General features: G+C 41.7%; 1 protein-coding gene across 1 annotated transcript; it reads left to right on the top strand.

Moving 5' to 3' along the window:
• The first annotated feature begins 1,428 nt into the window (after window positions 1-1,428).
• Window positions 1,429-7,850, top strand: mych (myelocytomatosis oncogene homolog). The gene is made up of 3 exons (XM_051413804.1): window positions 1,429-1,689; window positions 3,393-3,948; window positions 4,913-7,850. The coding sequence occupies exons 2-3, from the start codon at window positions 3,393-3,395 to the stop codon at window positions 5,518-5,520; spliced, it is 1,164 nt and encodes a 387-aa protein (XP_051269764.1). The 5' UTR covers window positions 1,429-1,689; the 3' UTR covers window positions 5,521-7,850.
• Window positions 7,851-19,701: the final 11,851 nt, after the last annotated feature.

The raw sequence follows: 19,701 nt of genomic DNA, 5'->3' as shown, positions 1-19,701 counted from the left end.
CCTTGTCCGTTATGTAACGTGTAGTGCACAGGATGAGTGACACGGGGCGGAGACAGAGGAAGGAGGGCTGCGGTATCTTTCAGAGGCTGTTTGGAGTTCATTCATCTCAGTGCACCTCCTTTCACCCACTTACTATTATTATTATTATTGTGGTTATTATTATGCATTTTATAATAATGATGCATGTTATAATAACGATCTGGTGTATTCTCATTTAAACTGCACATAAAAGTGATTTATGCGTTACTTATTTTACATTTTCATCAGTTTTAGGCAAAAAGAAAAAGAAAATCTGGGGTGAAAATGTACAAAATAATGATAAAATATGGTAGGATGAGAAAACAAATATTACTTTAAACATTTAAATGCTTTAAAAATATATATTTATATGGCATAAAACTATAATTTAACAGTAAGAAACAATGATATGCACATATACAAAAGCATATAAAGTAAGTAAGCATGCATTAAGTTTATTTGTGCATGAACTGAAAGTGCATTAAAGTCAGTTTTGTTTTTAAAGCAATATAAATGACACAGAAATATCTAGTTTGTGGCTGAAGTAGCTTTGTAGTAGTAGTAGTAGTAACAGTAGTAGTAGTAGGAGGGGCTGGGGATGGATGGATGGATGGATGTTGAAATCCCATGCAAGAGTTGGAATTGGAAGACAACGTGGCTCTGAAAGCACTCAGCCTGTCTGTCCGCCTGCCTGTCTGTCTCTCTCTCTGTGTCAGATTACTGCATTTAAAAGGCAGAGAGGAGAGACACACACTCTGTAAACTCCCTGCCTTTAACACACTGTAAAAACAAATAAACCCGGCTTACTGTACTCTATCCACTACCTCACATTCCCCACTGATGACTGAGAAAGTTTATAATCCGTGCAGTGACTCACACATGAACAGGGATTAATTAATTAGCCTCTTGCACCATGCTTAAAAATATATATATATATATATGTAATTCCACCTTAAAAAACAACAACAATACATTTAAAGAGGTATTTCTTTCTTTAAAAGTATATATTTTTTTTAACGCCCCTGTGGCGAGACACACAGACATGCAGTGAGACAAGCAGTGAGACACCCGGCATCTCCCACGGATCCACGTGTGTGCTGTTCCTACTTTACCCGCCACCATTTTCCAGGAATCCCAGCCTGCGCGGTATCACTCCGCGAAATAGACAACATAGACCCCGACTTCAACGGCAGATTAACCCATATCGCCGTCGCCCCTTTGTTTTCCGCCGGGACTCGATCGAAACGGGGACCGAGGGCGAACATATTGGCGGTGGGTTTAATTTCCGTTAACCACCCGTGGTCGGTTTTGACGTTTTGGCGCGATTTTGCTCACAGCGGAAGGACACAAACATGTGCCTACCATATAAATAGAGCGACCCCGGCGGGCCACACCTACTCTGTCTGCTCGTAGCGGAGGAGGAGAAAAGAAAAAGAGAGAGAGAGAGAGAAAGAGAGAGAGAGAGACTGGAGATAAACACCATGCTGCCCTGCACTAACTTTAATTTCACACGCAGAAAATTTCACGTTAGCAGATAATTTAGTTTTTTTGTTTTATACTTTTGTGTGTCGGTTGGATCTTATTTGGGATATTTCGGACGTTTCCTCCATTTTTTTTTTTTTAATTCTTCATTTTGAGTTTCCTCCTTCTTCTACCTAAGGACAGTTGAAGGTAAGGCAAGCTGCATGCGGAGGAATATATTTTATTTGGGGTCTTAACTTACAACAGTCACTTCGTGGGTTTAAAGCGTGCGTTTATTATTTGTTGTAATTTAATGTCATGTGTAGTTTTAAAGTGGTGAAATTGTTATAAGAATAAATCAGAGTGCCGGTTTCACGTGGAGACCCGAGGGTTGCTCAACCCATGCGGGGTTTTAAAGGACCCTAACGGCGGGTTAACCTTTGGATTATTTAAAGGACTTTGAGCTGGTTTTTGTCTGGTGCATTGACTTTAAGGTGGAAATACTAGAAAATAGGGTTTGTTGCATTGTTTAGTTTTTTGTAAATGTGTAAAAAAAATAAAAAAATCTTGTTAAAAATCTAACAGAAACTGAGTCGTGCAGCACAACGCGATTAAACAGGAGAGAGCTTAATTTGCATTCAAAACCTCATTTAGAAATATGTGTATTTTAGATCTTTAATGTGAGAGTTTGCACTGAATGGTATGCATTCATGTGTAATACACAGTCGTTTAGTGTTATGTCCTGTGTGTGTGTGTGTGTGTGTGTGTGTGTGTGTGTGTGGGGGGGGGGAAGGGGGTGTCATCATAAACACTAATAATGACTTTATGTTTTTTTTTTTTCTACCTTCCTGTCACGGTGCATGCTGGGTCTGTGTCATAAGTTTTTGGCTGTGGTAAAGAAAGGCAGCCTTTTAACTCCCATAAGTCTGTCTGCCCACACACACACTGTGGCTTTGTTCTCCAGTGCAGCCTGCTATAACTTGCAGGCACATACCATAAGAGCCTCATAGGAATATTTTAAGATTTCTCCCACACCAAATAAGGCTGCTTCTTAACTGAGCACACCCCTTTTCTCTCTTTTTAAAAAATAAATTATCTATTTTATTGCATTTCGCAATGTAATTAGAAGTATTTAATGGTGGGTTAATGGCTAAGTAATAGCAGTAGAAATCATGCATGTCTTGACTGGTTTTAGTGTTTTCATTTAAGATCCTTGTGGCTTCTTTTTTATGATAACTATCCAGACTTTGTGCTAAGCAAAGCAGGTTTTTTTTAAGTCTTTGTAAGAAGTTGTGACATCGTTTGGTCTTGATTTCCTGCAGGGTAGCTGAAGTGTGTGTGTGTGTGTGTGTGTGTGTGTGTGTGTGCCGTGCGTTTGTGTGTGTGTACCAGTATCAGAGGTTTTAAGGTGTTGAGTAACAATAAGAAGAGAAGATAAAAGCCACCCATCCACTGGTTTTGTTTCCTGTGTCAGCAGGCAGCCGGGCGTATTTTCAGGTTTTCTTATTAACTTTCTGAGAAGGAAAAATGTAAATTGTGGAAAGAGGTGTTACTTTCTGCCCCTGTCTCTCCCAGCTGTTCCTATGATGTCATGGGGAGGGGAGGAGTTGGGGAGGGGGGGGTCTTTTGGGTGATTTGTGGCCTCCTGGGGAGCTGCGGGGCGGGGCTACAGTGATGTAAACACAGATAAAAGGTGGCATGCAGCTCTTCGGGGTCTCAGTCTGGAGAAAGTGGTTTAAACTTTCACTACAAACACGTGTTGCTGCTGCTGCTGGATTTACCCGGCCAACTCTGACACGGCGCTGCTTTTAGCACACTACTGGCGCCACTTTCTCTGGATTTAAACCTAATACGCACCACTACCTCTCTGATTTTTTTTATATTTTCTGCTGGTTTTTTGTTTGTTCTCCCAGATGCTGCAATCAAACATGTTGCAAAGCTTCGCTCAGTCGCAGGACTGGCTTTACTCGGACCCGCTGCTGTTTGACGATGAGTTCTGCCAGAGTTTGATGAAGGACCTCCAGTCGCTGCCGACACCGCCACAGTCCCCCTCTATGAAGGCCGGGGCCGATGGCAGCAAGCCCCTGTCTAAGGAGGACCAGCTGAGCTACGTGTCGGACATCCTGCTGGAGGATCATGACATGCAACTCAACTGGAACTACGACTTCTTTCACCATGATGCTGCTGAGAAGGATGGCGAGCCCAGTGAGCCCTGCTCCCCCCTGGAGGAGAGCGGCGAGGACCTGTGGCGGTGCCTGGTACCAGACAAGGGCCTGGAGGAGAAGCTGGTCTCCTCCATACTCGGCTCCAGCCCGCTGCTGTCTGACATCAACACCAGCATATTTGAGGAGATTGCCGGCTCCACGCTGGACTGCCAGAACCTGATGGACACTCAGGAGACCAGCGAGGCCACATCGGACAACGGCTCAACCGGTTGCGAGCTGTCCACCTATTCATCCAGCGACTCTGGTGAGCTGAGACCTTATCCTCATTTAACATTCATGATTTTCTTCCATAAGAAGCCCAGATATTGGTTGTTGTGAGTCTTCAAGAGTGCTTCATGATCATATTTTTAACAAAATGCTGCCTTTTTAAATTCTTTATACATGAATTAACGGTTCAGTTAGGGTGACCATATCAAACGTTTATCTCATTCCCGCTTTGTTATTGTGCAGCTTATCAGTATAAACAGTCCTCGCCCAGAACCGCTTCACTGGCATTTCATTGATAATTCACTGTTAATGTTTAGTGGCACTGAGCCCATAGGAGCCTTTAAGAGTTGTTGAAGCGTGGGCGGGGCTTTAGCTGTTGACTGACATGAGTAGATGAGAGCTTTGAGGAAGGAGAAATGACTAAGGGCGTGTGTGTGTGTGTATATGTGGGTGTGTGACTGACTCATGTTCAGCGGTAACAGTTGTGGCTCTATCCATTAACCCGTAATGAGTCACTTCACTGACTCGAGCCCTCTGGCATCCCTGGGTATGAACCAGGGAGGAAGAGGCAGACTGGCTATCGAAGAATTACTCATTGTTATAATATGGTCATTAAGAAAAAGGCCTTTTTTTTGGGAATAGTCATTTTTTTTACTACCTATTCATTTTTACAGTAAACAGCTTTTCATGCTTCAGTTTCACTTGAAATACTTAATTGTACATTTGACCGAAACTGTTGATGTGATCTGGAGCTGCCTTCCCTCCATTAAGAGTTACGGTATGAAAGTAAGATTTTCACTACTGATGAGTTTACTACTGTGTGTGGGTGGGTGAGAGACCCACATTGGTGAGCTGTGTACAGTAACTACACCCTTGTTTTTGTGTCGGCCCTCCCACGCCTTCACCCAGGAGATAAAATTACCACATGGGTCAGGAAACAAGGTTGTGCCAGAGAACTCATTTAACCCGGCTCTCCTTTCTTCTTCTCTTCCCTCTAACAGAGGAGGAAATTGACGTGGTGACGGTGGTACGCTGTTCCCCCAGGCCCTCCCCTCTCCCCTCATTGGCTGACCTGTCTGTCCGTCAGCAGAAGGAAGAGGAGCAGCGAGCTCTCAAGCGCCACCACTTTGAGATCCAGCTGCAACACAACTACGCCGCACCCCGTCCCGCCTCCCCGCCACCGCCATCATCCTCTTCCAACAAGCGCTCGAGAGGCAGCGAGAGTTCATCGCGCTACCACCACTCTTCGCGCAGCTCTTCCTCCTCGTCGTCCTCTTCGTCACGGTACCATCACCACACGTCCCGGAACTCAGCAGAGACGGAGGATGAGGAGGAGCGGCGGCGGACGCACAACGTGATGGAGCGGCAGCGGCGCAACGAGCTGAAGAACTGCTTCATGCGCCTGCGCGACAACGTGCCAGAGCTGTCGCACAATGACAAGGCGTCCAAGGTGGTGATCCTGAAGAAGGCGCGAGATTGCATCTACGGCCTGGAGGATGAAGGCCACAGACTGCAATCCAAGAAGGACAAACTTCGAGCCAAACAGGAAGAGCTGAAAGCCAAGGTGAAACAGCTCACAACAGGGGCGGATGATGGGCTACATTTGTAGACGCTTAGAGACAATTCGGGTTGGGGGGCGAGGGTGGATAAGGGAAGAGACTTTGTACAAAGACAGAGAGACGGGCAGGATATGCTGAAAAGAGCGCACAAAGTTTGACATTTCAAGGACTTTATGGTAACAATATCTCTGGACTGTAAAGACATTTGCAACTATGGACAAACACAACACACTCATTGCCTCAAAATGTATCATTCTCATGCCTTGACTGCTGACTGTTGTAGAGAGTAGGATGTTTTTAAAGTTGGAACGAGGACGGAGCGAGCAGATTCTTAGTTTTTGTTTTTTGGCTGGATGCACACTGAAAGATCCGTAGCTCTTTGTTGTTGTTTATTCCATCCCATTTGGGAATCCGTACTTTGGGGATGCCAAATGGCGAAGGGGGAAAATGATGCAGCGCCTGTTGGGTCAAATAACTGGAAGCCACATCAGCTCAGTAGTTGACTAAAACTTGAATATGGTGGTTTCAGGACGTCTTATAGCCATACTAACCAGTGATCCCTCCACGGTGTGATGATGGCTTTTAAAGTTATTTGGTCCACTGCAATTTCTGTTGATTCCAGTTAAATTCCAGTTAAATGCTATTTTAACAAGAAGAGGTTCTTCAGTGTGCTTCCAGCCCTGTTGGCCTCAGGCGGACCCAACACCACTCAGTTATCAGGTTAATGTGTGTCAATGACAGTACTGTATAGACCGGGGTTGATACTGTACACATAACAGTGCTCGGCCTCAGTTCAGTTCACCGCCAGCTCGCTCTCTTCAGAGTGCGTGTGTGTGCGCGTGTGTCTTCTAGTTTGAAAATATATAAATTACTTTTCTGTATTAAGTATTTTTCATTAATAAATAGTTTAAACTCAAAGGTAGCCATATTAAACAGCATTCAGGTTTTGAGGAGACCGAACTGGAAAGTGAACTGAACTGTGAGCCGTGCTATCGTAGCAAATCAGCCAAAGTCTGGACAGAAAACGTCTGAATAACATTTGCATGTCCGAAACAGAGTGACAGACTGATGGTGTCCTAACATATTAATATTAATAATATTATTATTATTATTATTATAATTATTATTGTTTTTTAAAAGGTTCTGGTTAGAGGAAGCTGTAACAGCGATACTGTGACATTTAGTTAAGTTTGCCAAGTATGAATTTACATTTTTACCATGAATCCAGTGGAAAGTCCATTCATCAGTGGCCCTCATTGATCAAACTAGTGAAGATTTTCTGTGAGATTGTCGCTCAACATCTGATCGAGCTGCAGTGTATGGGATTTTTAAACCTATAATGACGGAGCATGTTGTTGACTGTAAAAGTAAATTTCAACCATGTACATGTTACATGTTACATGTACATGGCCACTGACAAACATTCCCCATTTTAAAAAAAGTTTAAAACGGTGATTCGCTGGCACCATTTTGTGCTCATCGAGCTATTATTTTTGACCACATGGACACAAGATAGACGCTGAAGAGAGCCGTGATATGCTGGTAAAAACGTAAAAGATTAAGGCTGTACGTGTTCACCAGGAGCCTGTTGTATCCGTTTGCTATCAGGTGTTTTGTCGAACTTGTCTTTGGGCTGGATCTGAAGTTTTAAATACCAATAATGGGGTTGAATGTTTAACTGAATGCCATTGTACTCTTATCAATAATTGCCAATGTTATCCATTAATGTGCTGTTTGCTATTGAATTTGCAAATGGAAAACATTTGCTTATTAGTGTCAAATGTCTTAAAATGCATCCTGTATCTTATTTAGCAGTTCTTCCTCCTTCAGCGTGGGTGAGCAGACCCTGGTCGGTAGGAATAACGAGAATAAGAGGGTGTTTTTAGCGGTAAAAACCTGTTCTGCCTTGAAATGCATTCTGTTCAGGACTCCTTGTTTCCTTTTTGATTATGTCACTGTCTGGTTAAAACCTCGCCCGCTTCTATTATGAGCTAGTTTTTTTTCAGGGAAGCTTCCAAACGTCTCCGATTATTGGTTTTTATTTTTCCTTTTTGTAGAGCTTCACAGTCACAAAGAGCAGCCTCCTGAAGTAAAGATTCAGAGGTTTTGACGAGACAGCAGGGATGATTTTTCTTTTCTTTTCTTAGCATGATACAACCTACCTCCACCTGGCTGCAGCCTGTAATGTTGTTTTTTCTGGTTTAAATATTGTACAAATTTTTTTAAAAATGTAAATATTTTTGTTATTGTATCATAAATTATTTTAGTCCTTTTTTTTTTTTTTTCTTTGTTCATTTTGAGTTTTGTGGATTTAAAAGAAATGTTATTCTTGACAAACAGCACTTTTTTAAATATTGATGTAATTAAATAATGAATGAGATTTGGGAAGTCTGTGGTTTTATTGCATGCACACACAGACACACACACACACACACACATATATATATATATATATATATATATATATATATATATATATATATATATATACCAGATTGGATGGCAGGAAAATTGTAGTCTTTAATATATTTGCATAATTGCATAAAGATACAACTTCAAACATTAGATAGTTCTCACTATAGCTGATAAAGCTCTGAATGAATATGGAATAAAATCTTTGCTGCGTCATTGCTGCCTTTACAAGTTATACAATAAATGTTTAAATCAAAGAAATAAACAGAAACCTAGAACTGTTGAGTTGGTTGTCAGTTTCTATCATTATCCGGGTTGGTTAATACATTAGATCCAATGTGAGCACAGTTACCGTAACAAGGTTACTTTTTATGGCTAACAAGTATCGAGGGATTACAATTTGAAACAGTACTTCATTGTGGGACTGCAGCGTCGATCTTAAATGATCACAGAAAGCTTTTTTGGGGGTCGGCTTGTTTGGCTCGATATTAGGGGATGACAGCGTGGGGAGAACAGCTTGCTAGCTACGAGGTGTTTAAACCAAGAAACAGCATTGCGTAACACACAAGGGGCTGCACTTTCTTTAGGCACTGGTGAGAGAATGAAATGTGATCCATGTTGTCCAGTTTGAGTAACAGATCCACGAGTTGGAAGGCTTATCGCATCCTAAAACACTGCACAGAGGTTGTTAATAGAATGAGACTGGATGTAAAAGAGTACTGCACCAATTTAGTTTTGCACTTCTGTAACACTGACTCATGACGGACAGTTTAAAACAAAAAGCATCAAAATGGATTCTACAGAACCTGAAAGAAATATGATCTTTTTTTATTCCGCACTTGTCAAAATTTGGCCACCTACATTACCCACAATGCAACTTGACCATCAGTTGTTTGGTAAGAGATAAGTCGTTAGCCTCGAGCAGAGATAAGGAGCGAGCTACAGAGGTCTGGTAAGCTCATTTCTCCTCTCCGTAACTCCACTCCAGATTTTGTTTCCAAACCGAGACTGACTCTAGTGACATCACTTGAGGCAATTCATCAGATTTCACACAGCTCTATCTGGAGCCACAGAAGGCTTCAAGCATTAGTACTCCCCAAGACATGTAAACAGACTTTGATGTGTAACACTGTGCAGACCCTGTTTAACAACTCTAGAAAGTTATTTTATCTTCCATTTGCGCCAGGAATTTGTGCTTCCATCTGTTTTATTGGCAGATGCCGTGCATTGCAGAATCTTGGAGCAAAAGTTGAACAAGGTTTGGCTGGAGTCTTGGCTCACTGTAATAAATGAGCCGTTAATCCGTCTCAAACCTGGTATTATATTGGTTTAAAAGTCCTCCTACCCATGGCACATCCTCACAGGTGTCACAGGTACCTCTGCTCAGGACTGTATAGACTCGCATGATTTGACATCTCTTGTTGCACCTATTAGGATGGTGAATGCTTTGTATTGGTACACTGAGAGAGTGGATCTTGTGATTTCCAGAATAGTTCAACATCTGAGCGGTGGGGTTAGGCAGAATGAGTTACCACCTGCTGCTGTGCAGGTGGTAGTTGAAGGTAGTGAAGTTCATTTTACCTGTCCATACTGCAACTGAAAGTGAGTCCTTCCTTCCACAAATGGACTGTAATGGTACAGCTCATGGTAGGATCTTGGAAGGCAAAACTCACCCGTGTAATGTGCCGAATATTGTAAGTATAAACTGTGGGAGCTAGCATGGCTGGCGGTCTAACAACAGCTTGTACTATTTGCAGTGCAGTCATCAATCAATATATCCTATTGATCTTCTGAATGAGAGGTCAATCCCACCTCCCCTCTCTCAAGCTGGCAGGACATTGGATAGCCTTGAGGTTTTGCATGTCAAAATGCAATCAGATTGAACTCCCCATCCTCACTGAAACAAACGAACAAACCACACCATGAGGAATCCGCAGTCCTCATTCTGTGCAAAAATGCTTTACTACACACACCTGTCACCCTCCCCCGGCGGCCCCTCCCTGGCGTAAAGATATGTGAATGTTTTCTCGGGTCAACGTGTGAGGCTGCAGCAGGAAACTGTTGTGCAACCTGAGCTCAGTCCATGTGTCCCAATGTGCATGTGGAGCAGGTGGACATGTGCCAGATAGGTGTGTGTGTTACAATCTCCAGAGTTTCTATGTTATCTCGTTCCTGTGCAGCGTAGGTGTTTCTTTTAAATTCACTTTCGGAAAAACGTTTCCTGCACCTGTTCAACAGCCAAAACTGCCATGTTCAGTAATTTCCTTAATTTCCAGTTGATTCGAGCCTCAAAAAGTTATTAAAGTTCTACAGAGGACTCCTAACTTCAACAATAGGAAAAAGAAATACTGATTGGCAACAAGCACAAAACCTTTATGTTTAGCTTATGTTGTTTCCAAGCCAACCATGGATTCATGTTTCTAAACTTGTGCATTGACAGCGACAACAGTTACCTCCAAAATAAAATCTGTGGTAGCCTCCCTGTCGGACACTCTTTGAAATGAAAGTGAAATGGAGTGAATGAGCCTGAGAGGTTTGCAAAAATGCATTTATAATACATTTATATAAATAATAATTTATAAAATGCAACAGGGAAACAAATAGGCAAAACACACATTGACTTTAAGTGGAGACTCAAACATTTTTGTGAATGGTTAGTGCTTTATTTTGGAATTAAACTCTTAAATGAAACTTTTCAAATATCTACAGGAGGAACAGAAAAGTAGATGGAGGTTAGGATCAGTTTATTTTAGGGTTTGAGAAAGAATGCCAATCAGTGAAGTGTTGTATTGGGTAATATAAGATAGCTGTAGTGTGTGTGAGTGCAGCTATGTAGGTCAAGGAGAGTGGATGACTGTCAGGTGTGTCAGATAGCAGCTAACAGATCTGTTCAGATGCCATAAAAGCCATTTCATCAGTGAGCGACAGATTAGGTTTGTTGTTTTATGAAAGAGTGCAGGGAGAGGCCTGATAGGAACTGTGCTAAATACACACATACCAACACAAACATTATCTCAGTCTGTTTTCCTGCTCACTCTGTTAGAACATGCAGCTGGTGGAAGGAGGGAAAGAGCTTTGCTAAAACTTTGCACCACTTGAGGCGTTCATCTGTGTTTGCATTTGTAATTCATATTAGTCCTAATTTCTATTTCTATTATATTTATTTTACAATCAGAGATCATTTCACCTGCATATCTGACAAAAACCTGGACCGACGGACCAACCTCGCCATCCCAAAAATGGTTAAAAACTATTAAAAACACATCAGTGAGTCACTCTGGGTTATAGGTTCCTTCATAACTATGAACACACACACACACCGTAGTTTATTCTGACTCAAACCCACATACAACATCCTGCTGTTGGAAGTGCTCACTAGAGCACCAAATTTGGATTCGTCCACTGCAGAAAATAGTCCCCAACATGTGTATGATGTCCTGATTTGTTTGCTGTAAAGTGCCCGGCTATAAATGATTGAGACTTATAAATGAAACTATATATTGTGAGACTTTTTTTTTAAAGATGTATGTCGGAACAGATGGGCTAGTGTATAAACTGGAGCTCACTGTCTTTTCGCCTTCATACTATAACTATTTGTAAGTTATGTTATACTGAGCGGCTGATCTCCAGGAAGGAGGAAACAAAATATCTGTCCCAAGGACAAAGGGAGTTTGATTTTGGGTGGAGTGTCACTTTAAAGTCACACTGTAACAAACCAACCCAGTGTGTGTGTGTGTGTGTGTGTGTGTGTGTGTGTGTGTGTGTGTGTGTGTGTGTGTGTGTGTGTGTGTGTGTGTGTGTGTTGGTGCAGGCGCTGTACAGTAGCTGACTTTGTTTGCTTCTCTTGTGGTTCAGTCACCCAAATACTCTGACTCATTCATTCTGATCTGCCACATCATGACAGAGGGAGAGAGAGAGAGAGAGAGAGAGAGAGAGAGAGGATGGACATGGAGAGATTGAAAAAGAATACAAGAGAAAGGAAACAAATGAGAAAGGGTGAAGAAAGCGGGGGAAGATAAAGGGGGAATGTGAGGAACAGAGGAGAAGCAGAGAAAGAGAAGGAAAAAGGCTGAAGTTTGTTTTATTTTCCAACTGTGCAGGAAATAATGACAGACTCACAGTTCTCTGGTTATAACACAACTCAGTCCAAGCCACATTCTGAATACAGACACTGGACCACATTACAGCAGACACGAGTCATAGATGTGCTGTGTCTGAAGTGAAATCCACAGTCGACCCCATCGCCGTGATCCTGTTTTACTGTACTACTAGGCTACTGTTCCTTTACGGTGTTACCGGCTGTCCCGTCTGCTGTCGGCAAAATGGGAAGAAAAAAAACTCCATTAACTTATTAGCAAGATGATTTCCCACATTGCTAGTCCTGTTGTCACACCGGGACTGGTAATTGGATTGCTGTGGCTCAGGAGGTAGAACGGGTTATCCACTAATCAGAAGACCGGGACTTCAATCTCCGGATTCTCCCGATGCATGTCGAAGTGTCCTTGAGCAAGATAACATACGGAACCCCAGATTGCTCCCATGCTGTTCATTAGTGTATGAATGTGTAGGAAAGCATTTCTTTACGTTCGCCATCACTCTGTGAATGTGGCATGCAGTGTGCAGCCCTTTGAGTGGTTGGAAGACAAGGAAGGCGCTATATAAGTACAGTTCATTTAACATTTTAGCAGTGATTTGCAGCCATTTTGCTTCCTGTTTGTTGACACTCTTCTAGTTCTTGCAATATCGCCACAGGTTTCTGATAGTCTGTTAGTCTCTGAGTCTAAATTACAACCAGGAGGCAAACATGGGCAATTGTCCTCATTCAGCTGCTCATTATCATCCATCTCTGCAATATGTGAACCCTAAACAAACACAGGCCCGTGCCACAGACCTAACAACTTTAGCCATATTCTGGCATTGTAAAAAATGCTTGCAATAAGATATAGCTTACAAATGTAAAATCAATCTGGAAACCCTAACAGGTGCAAGATTTCCTCATGCTCACCACGCTCCAAACTGTTATAGTTTGCCCCGCCTACGTCACAATATTGCCAAATACAGTGTGTTTCTAGCACAGGGTTTAGCTAAACTGAATACACAGTTTATGTTTGTTGCTTAGCTGTAGATAAGCAACAGAACTACATAACTAAACAGCAACAAACGTATATTTAGCCACACTTTTTGGCATTGGTGTAAGGTACTTTTACAGCTGCTCTGACTTTGGAAATATTTTCCACTGTAGATAAGTGCTTCAAGAATAAACACAAAGTATTATTTATATAAAAAAAACATGTATGTGCAGTATTTTATTAAAAGAGAGTGCTTGACCAGGGACATTTGGTTGAGATTTTTTAATAGGAGACCCACTGACAACCCCAAAATTTCCCATGACCCTTTGGGTGTCACAACTCTTAAAGCCTAGCTGATCTTCAAAGTTCAGACCAGTCATACCAACCTTTAGCTCTGCTGTCAAGCTCATGAGTTTTCCTTGCTGACCTTCTGATTCAACACATAAATGAATGAGTTAACGTTAAAAATTGATTTTCATCAGAATTTCCTCCTTCAGTTACCAGTGAACTCATTATTCTTATATTGTACCTGACTTGCTGTGAAAAATGTCATGTGTGATAAAATGGCAGCACTTGTGGGCGGTCGGTGTCAGGCAGCTGTTCTCAGTGATCATCTCCAATTATCATGTGTTCACGCTGAGATGTTAAATCCACATTAAACCTGCATGTGACTCAACAGCCATACCGGCTGTTGTCTACGGCCCTTCCAGCTTGTTCTAAGGCTGACGCAGCTGCACTACATTACCATCATCTGTAAACCATTACCCAGAACCCTTTGCTTTGGTGCCTGGCCAGGAGCTCCCCCAGGGGCCGCCTGCCAGCTCTGACGATGCATTTCCTGTCACTGGCTACGAGAGTCATGTTAAAATAATATGGCTGTTATATCAGAGCTCAGTCACAAGCACGAGATTCTGAGTCGGGTGGGTGCTGTGTGTGCGTAGCCACCGGGGATGCCAAGAAAGTGTAAATGTGTGTCTGTTTGCTTATCTGTGAGCGTATGTGTGTGTGTGTGTGTGTGTGTGTGTGTGTGTGTGTGTGTGTGTGTGTGTGTGTGTGTGGTTTTTTTCTTTGTGTGTAGCTCTTGTAAAACTAGCTTCACGCAGGGAAAATGAATGTGATTTGCTGCCAGCTTATTCTGAGGTAGAAAAGCTCCACACTCAAACTACAGACCAGGAACCAAATGTACAAAGAATGCTTATTAAAGATGTTCAGAACTTTTCTATATAGAAGCTTGTTATTAAAAACCAAATGTCAGAAAAAATATGATGATTTTTTTGATGTGGCAGCAAAATAAATCTATAAAAATAATGTCTTATTACAGATCAGTTTAAACACAATACAGACTATAGATTATAATTCAGCCTGTCACAATTACTACCTTTAAATGCGATCAGTGACTACATTCATCTTTTCACTTTCCTTTTTTAACACCGTATGTAGGTTTGCCAACTGTTGTTTAGACAGTTTCATAAAACAGCTACTTCTTATCTCAAAATATCCGTGTATGTATTCACCAATCAGATTAATTTCTCTCACGGATTGCCTCTGCCATCGATTCAACATGCTCAGTCTGCTGGGAAGGACCCAGATGAGGGCAGACGAGTGCCTACGGTGCGGAACACACCGCAAAAGACTTGGTCTACAGACGCTCACCGACAGCCCGACATCTGCCGGTCGCCAACCGTCTGCCCCGTGTGTCGGGGCCTTAAATTGCCATGAAGGGAAATCTTAATGTTACAGCATACAATACAAAACAATATTTTCAGACAAACGTTTTTGTATGCACAAAGCCAAGAAGTTCAAGCCCATCCAACACCTTTGAGATGAACTGGAACATCAACCGTGAGCCAGACCTTATAACCCAACTTCATTGTCCAACCTCACTCATGGTCTTGCGGTTGAATGGGAGCAAATCCCTGCAGTCAGATTGCAACATCTGGCAGAGAGGCTGAAACCAGAGGAGTGGAGGGTGCTTTAATAGCAGATTAATGCCCATGGTTTTGAAATGAATGGGTTGTCCAAACAGTTTTGGCCATGTAGTGAACTTTAAACACCCAGTTACAGACTGGATGGGTTTGAAACAAGCAGTCCAGATGTTAGTGTTTCTGGCTTTTATCTGCTGCTATTCTACCTAAACAAATATCCCCAATGATTACTTCATTGGAAATACTCGCTGACCTGGTAGAGATAGAGACGTGAACCAAAACATAGATGATGTTTGAACAACCACGTGTACCCACAAACAAACTGTATCACCGGCATCATGTGCTGCCTTGAATCCTTCACTGCTCCTCCACCATCCTCAGTGATCTGATGTCAAGGTGTTAAGGACTTTCAGCAAATGGTACAAAGTCACAGAGGAAAGACCTTATAGTGGGTGTTAAGGGGCATATTAGAACCCTCAGCTTTGACGTAGTGTTGTTAGTTAGTGTCAGTCGCTCTATGTGTGAACGGGGATTGTGTGACTCGGGGTCAGTTCATGTGTAAATGTGGCTGAGACGTGGCGGCTGCAGGGTTTCACCTGATAGTTTTAGAAGCTTGTTTACGTCTCCTGTTTGCTCTCATTTCGGTCATAGCTCCCCCTCACTTTCTGCTTCACTGACCCCCTCCCGTCACCCTCCTTATGTGTGAAAGTAGTCCCAGGGAAACCATCGACACATCATTAGCATGCTAAAGGAAGCAGCTAACTGTTTGTGTCACACATTTGTATTCTCTCTGCTCTGTTTCGGTGTCGTTGGGTCGGAGCTGTGAGGTGCAGGAGACTCCGTGGAGTCTGCTTCCTAAAGACGCTGACGTGACTTGTGTTTCCATGCAGGATGTGACAACCAGATTAGGTTACAGCAGTTATTCCAACTGTCATGTAAACACCTTTGAAGTTGAAATCAGAGTGAGCATATCTCCATTTACGCTGCTGGTAAAGTATTTATAGAGAAGTGCTTCACAGCAGGTAGCTAATCAGAATCCTACATAATCAATATAAAATCTAAACTAGGATATGGGTAATGTAATGTACTTCTGCAGACAGGTATGTAGGAAAATAAAATTATGTCAAAGATCAGCACTGACTTTATAACAGATCTGTGTGCTGTATAATGTGTATATGTGTCGTAGAAGTTACAATGTTGTTGTTTTTTAAATCATTGTTATACTGAAGACATCAACATTTGAGATCCTTTGTGTAATATAATATTTTATACATATTTAAAAAGTTATAATATTATAATTTATATATAATTAATAATGCAAAATGTCATATCTAAACTGGGAATATCTCAACAACCTTACAGAAAAAGAAAAAAACAAATACAATTTTTTTTGTTTTTAAAAAGACATTTCATTTGGTTGTTTAGTGTTTTAATAATTTCTTGCACTCTTGGATAGCTTCTACTATTACTATTCTTACATTTTTCCATCAGCATTGAAATATTGGTCGGGTCTTGCATCAGACAAGTAATACAAAGTTTTCAGCTCAAATATTAGATTAGGTATTTTGTGTAATATTTATTAGATATAAAGATATATATATAGATATATTGTTTGTCTCCTCTTTGTCTTGTTTTGTTTTATACCACTCATTCGTCGTTCTCATAAAAGCACCTGGCGTCCACAATGCAACTCGACCGCTGTCAGTTTGGTGGGAGATTTGCATTAGCGGGAAAACATCCCTCCGTTAAAACAATGCGTGCGTTGCGTTGGTGGGAAGGTGTTGTTTCAGGTCCTGGTGAGAAAATGAAATACAATCCAGGAAGTCTAGTTTGAGTGACAGATTAATGCGTTTAAAGGCTTAACAGAAGCCCAAACACTGCACAATGTTCTAAAATACTCACATACAGGATTTTACAACTCTGGAAACTTGGCCAATGTAGCGCCTTGCCTGTTGATGTTGCACTGTGTTATGACAAAAGTTGAGCAAGGTTACATTTTTTTTCCTGATGACCCTGCTGTTTTGCAGGAATCCCCCCCTGCTGTGCCACAAGACTGCCTCCATTCAAATAAATGAGAGGGCTGCGTTTTTTTCACGCAGAGCCAAAATCAGTGTAAACGCAGCCTTGGCTAATGTAGCCTCAAGCTGCAGAGTCTGGTAAGCTCCCTTCTCTCTCTAACGCCACACCCCCACATTTTGTCAGCCTCAAGTGATGTCACTTCTCAGATTTTGTGAATCTGAAACAACAAAAAAAACGTTATAACTGTTTTTCACACATACAGTACTGCTGGTGGATTTTTCTGTTGAGTTTCAAGCTTATAGGTTTGCACATTAATGAATATACTTTATTCATGCTGCTTTGCCACAAGCCCTTGAACACACTGTAAGGGAGGAGTTTTTATATCAGCCCTATTCAAATGAGACATCATGTTCTCTGTTATGGATAACTGCCCTGGAGCCAGTTTCATGTCCCTGAAAGGTGATTTTCATAGTGTACTGAAATGAATGGACATCAACCGCAGCCTGAGAGAAACCATCTTTATGATTCTAATAATCGATGATCTTTTACGATGCTTTAAGTGGATCGTTTAGTCTCATATAGGAAGACACTGTACTCCTCTTCATGAGTTGAGTGGTCAGTATGGAAGCTGGTAGTGGAGAGTTCAGGGGTAAAATAAATTAACATCTTGTCTTCATCTTTTTATGATTTAATTGAGACGGTAAGTCATCACACGTCCTTTCAGAGATAAACTTGACGGTAAACTTGACCCCCACACAAACTCAGGTGTTTGAGGTCAGATTGCTGCTGACCGTGCACTTTGATCAGGCCGATATCTCTATCTGTTCACAGAACTCAGGTTACTGAGTGCATGCAAATGAGAGTGATGAGGGGAGGTCCCACTCTGCATGTAAGTTTGAGTGGAAAAACAAATGCACAGTCTTGAGAGTCTTGAAAAATTCCCCCATGACATCTGACTTGTTTCCTCTGTGGTTTTGAATAAAGAAGATGTGACAGTGAGAAAGAGAAAACAAAGGCTTGGTTTTAAGGTTAGCCTTATATTTAAGGTTTGGGTTTGTGGAGGATTTGGTGGAAGGGTTAGTCATGTCCACCTACAGGATTTTTAGAAGTCTAAAGGTGCTTTGACACCTGTAAGGTCAATTTAGAAGAGGAGGATACATTTCTGCAGGCTGATTACAAATGAATGAAGGCTGTACACAAAAAACATATCAACATATCGACTTACACGTAACTCATTGATTGGACAGTTCTGATGACATCATCCTGCATCATTGGTGCTACATGGGCACGACAGCAGCAATCATTTCAGCAAGTGTCCCAAAACTAAAATCTTATCTTATCTGCTTAAACTTAAACCTTATCCATACAGTTGTCACATCATAAACCTGATTTACTTTTAAGCAGTAATTTATTTTTGAAGGCACAAACCAATGATATTGTCCTTCTAGAGGGCATGGACAAACTATTTTATCGTCTCTTTTGGAAGACTTGTTTGGGGAAATCAAATTCTGGTTCAAATCAAAGCAAATCATGCTGCACTTTGCTGAACCTGATCTGTTTATGTATCTTCGCTAGTGATCGCTCACTAATAAATAATTGATTATTTCTTTCATAGTCAGTGCCTTAAGCCTCAAGGGCATCCAGCATGTAGTCGGATCACGTCCGAAGGCAAAAGTGTATAGGTAAGTCATAGAGGGGCTAATCTTTATAAATATATATCTGCATATGAGTGTATCTGTAGCCAAGGGACAAGATTCTGGTTTTGGAAGCATTCAGGTTTCCATTTGTAGTCCGTTTATAGTCCGAGTAGTATTGACCAATTATGTTTGAGCAGGCTTTGGTTGCGTGCAGGTATACGGTCTGTGTGGCAAGCAAAAGAGATGAAACACTTTGGCCAAAATGCAGTCTCAGAACCCATCAGCTATCGTCTGATGAGAATTTAGCTTTATATATGTATTATATTAGATATCTGTTTACAGAGATTAGCTGAAATGCAACAAAAATCTGAGACGGTCATCGAAAATCCTCTCTCAGCTCCAACTCCCCTCTCGAGTCCCAGGTTGCTAATCGGACTGTAAACATTAAGCGATGCACAGAAGAGGAAATCTTGGCTCAGACATCTGTTTTCCATTATCCAGATGACCGGAAGCCCTGAAACCTTGCCCGTTGCCCCCAGAGGCTAAATTGTTATGATAGAGGGGCGATATGTGATAAAGCATCAGTTACAGAAATTTCTCACCTCCTCACAACGTTAGGTAGGGGTGTCCAAATCTTACACCCCTGCCCCTTGCTTGCATATATGTGTTATCACAGTTACCAAATGATTCTACATCCCATTAATATAGGTGTGTGTGTGTGTGTGTGTGTGTGTGTGTGTGTGTGTGTATTAATGCTGCATTGCTGAAATGAAAGCAGAGAAGGAGAAGGAAACTCAGATTGGTACCCACATAATAAAACCCAAACACCAGTGGTTATAGATGCTGCCTTTACCTGTGTGTGTGTGTGTGTGTGTGTGTGTGTGTGTGTTTATTACGTATGCCTGAGTTGAGAAATGAGAGATTTCTGTTTTCTGTTTAGGGAAAATCCCTGCAGAGTGTGAAAAGTTGTGACTCACCTACGTGAAGCATCACAACACGGCTTAGGCCAAAATAAAGAGTAGGAGAGGTTGTACCACACGATGCCAGGTGAGTGTGTGTTGGTACATTTCAACACTTGGATGGACATGAAACCGGTTGAATCATTATTACAAACAAGGAGACATAGTAAACAACAAATGTGGGTGTAAATCCAGTCAAAGCCCTTCAGA

Source organism: Dicentrarchus labrax, unplaced genomic scaffold (genome assembly GCF_905237075.1).
Source record: "Dicentrarchus labrax unplaced genomic scaffold, dlabrax2021, whole genome shotgun sequence".
In the NCBI taxonomy this organism is placed as follows: domain Eukaryota; kingdom Metazoa; phylum Chordata; class Actinopteri; family Moronidae; genus Dicentrarchus; species Dicentrarchus labrax.
Note: the sequence above shows the minus strand (reverse complement) of the source record. Positions and strands in the feature narration are given on the sequence as shown.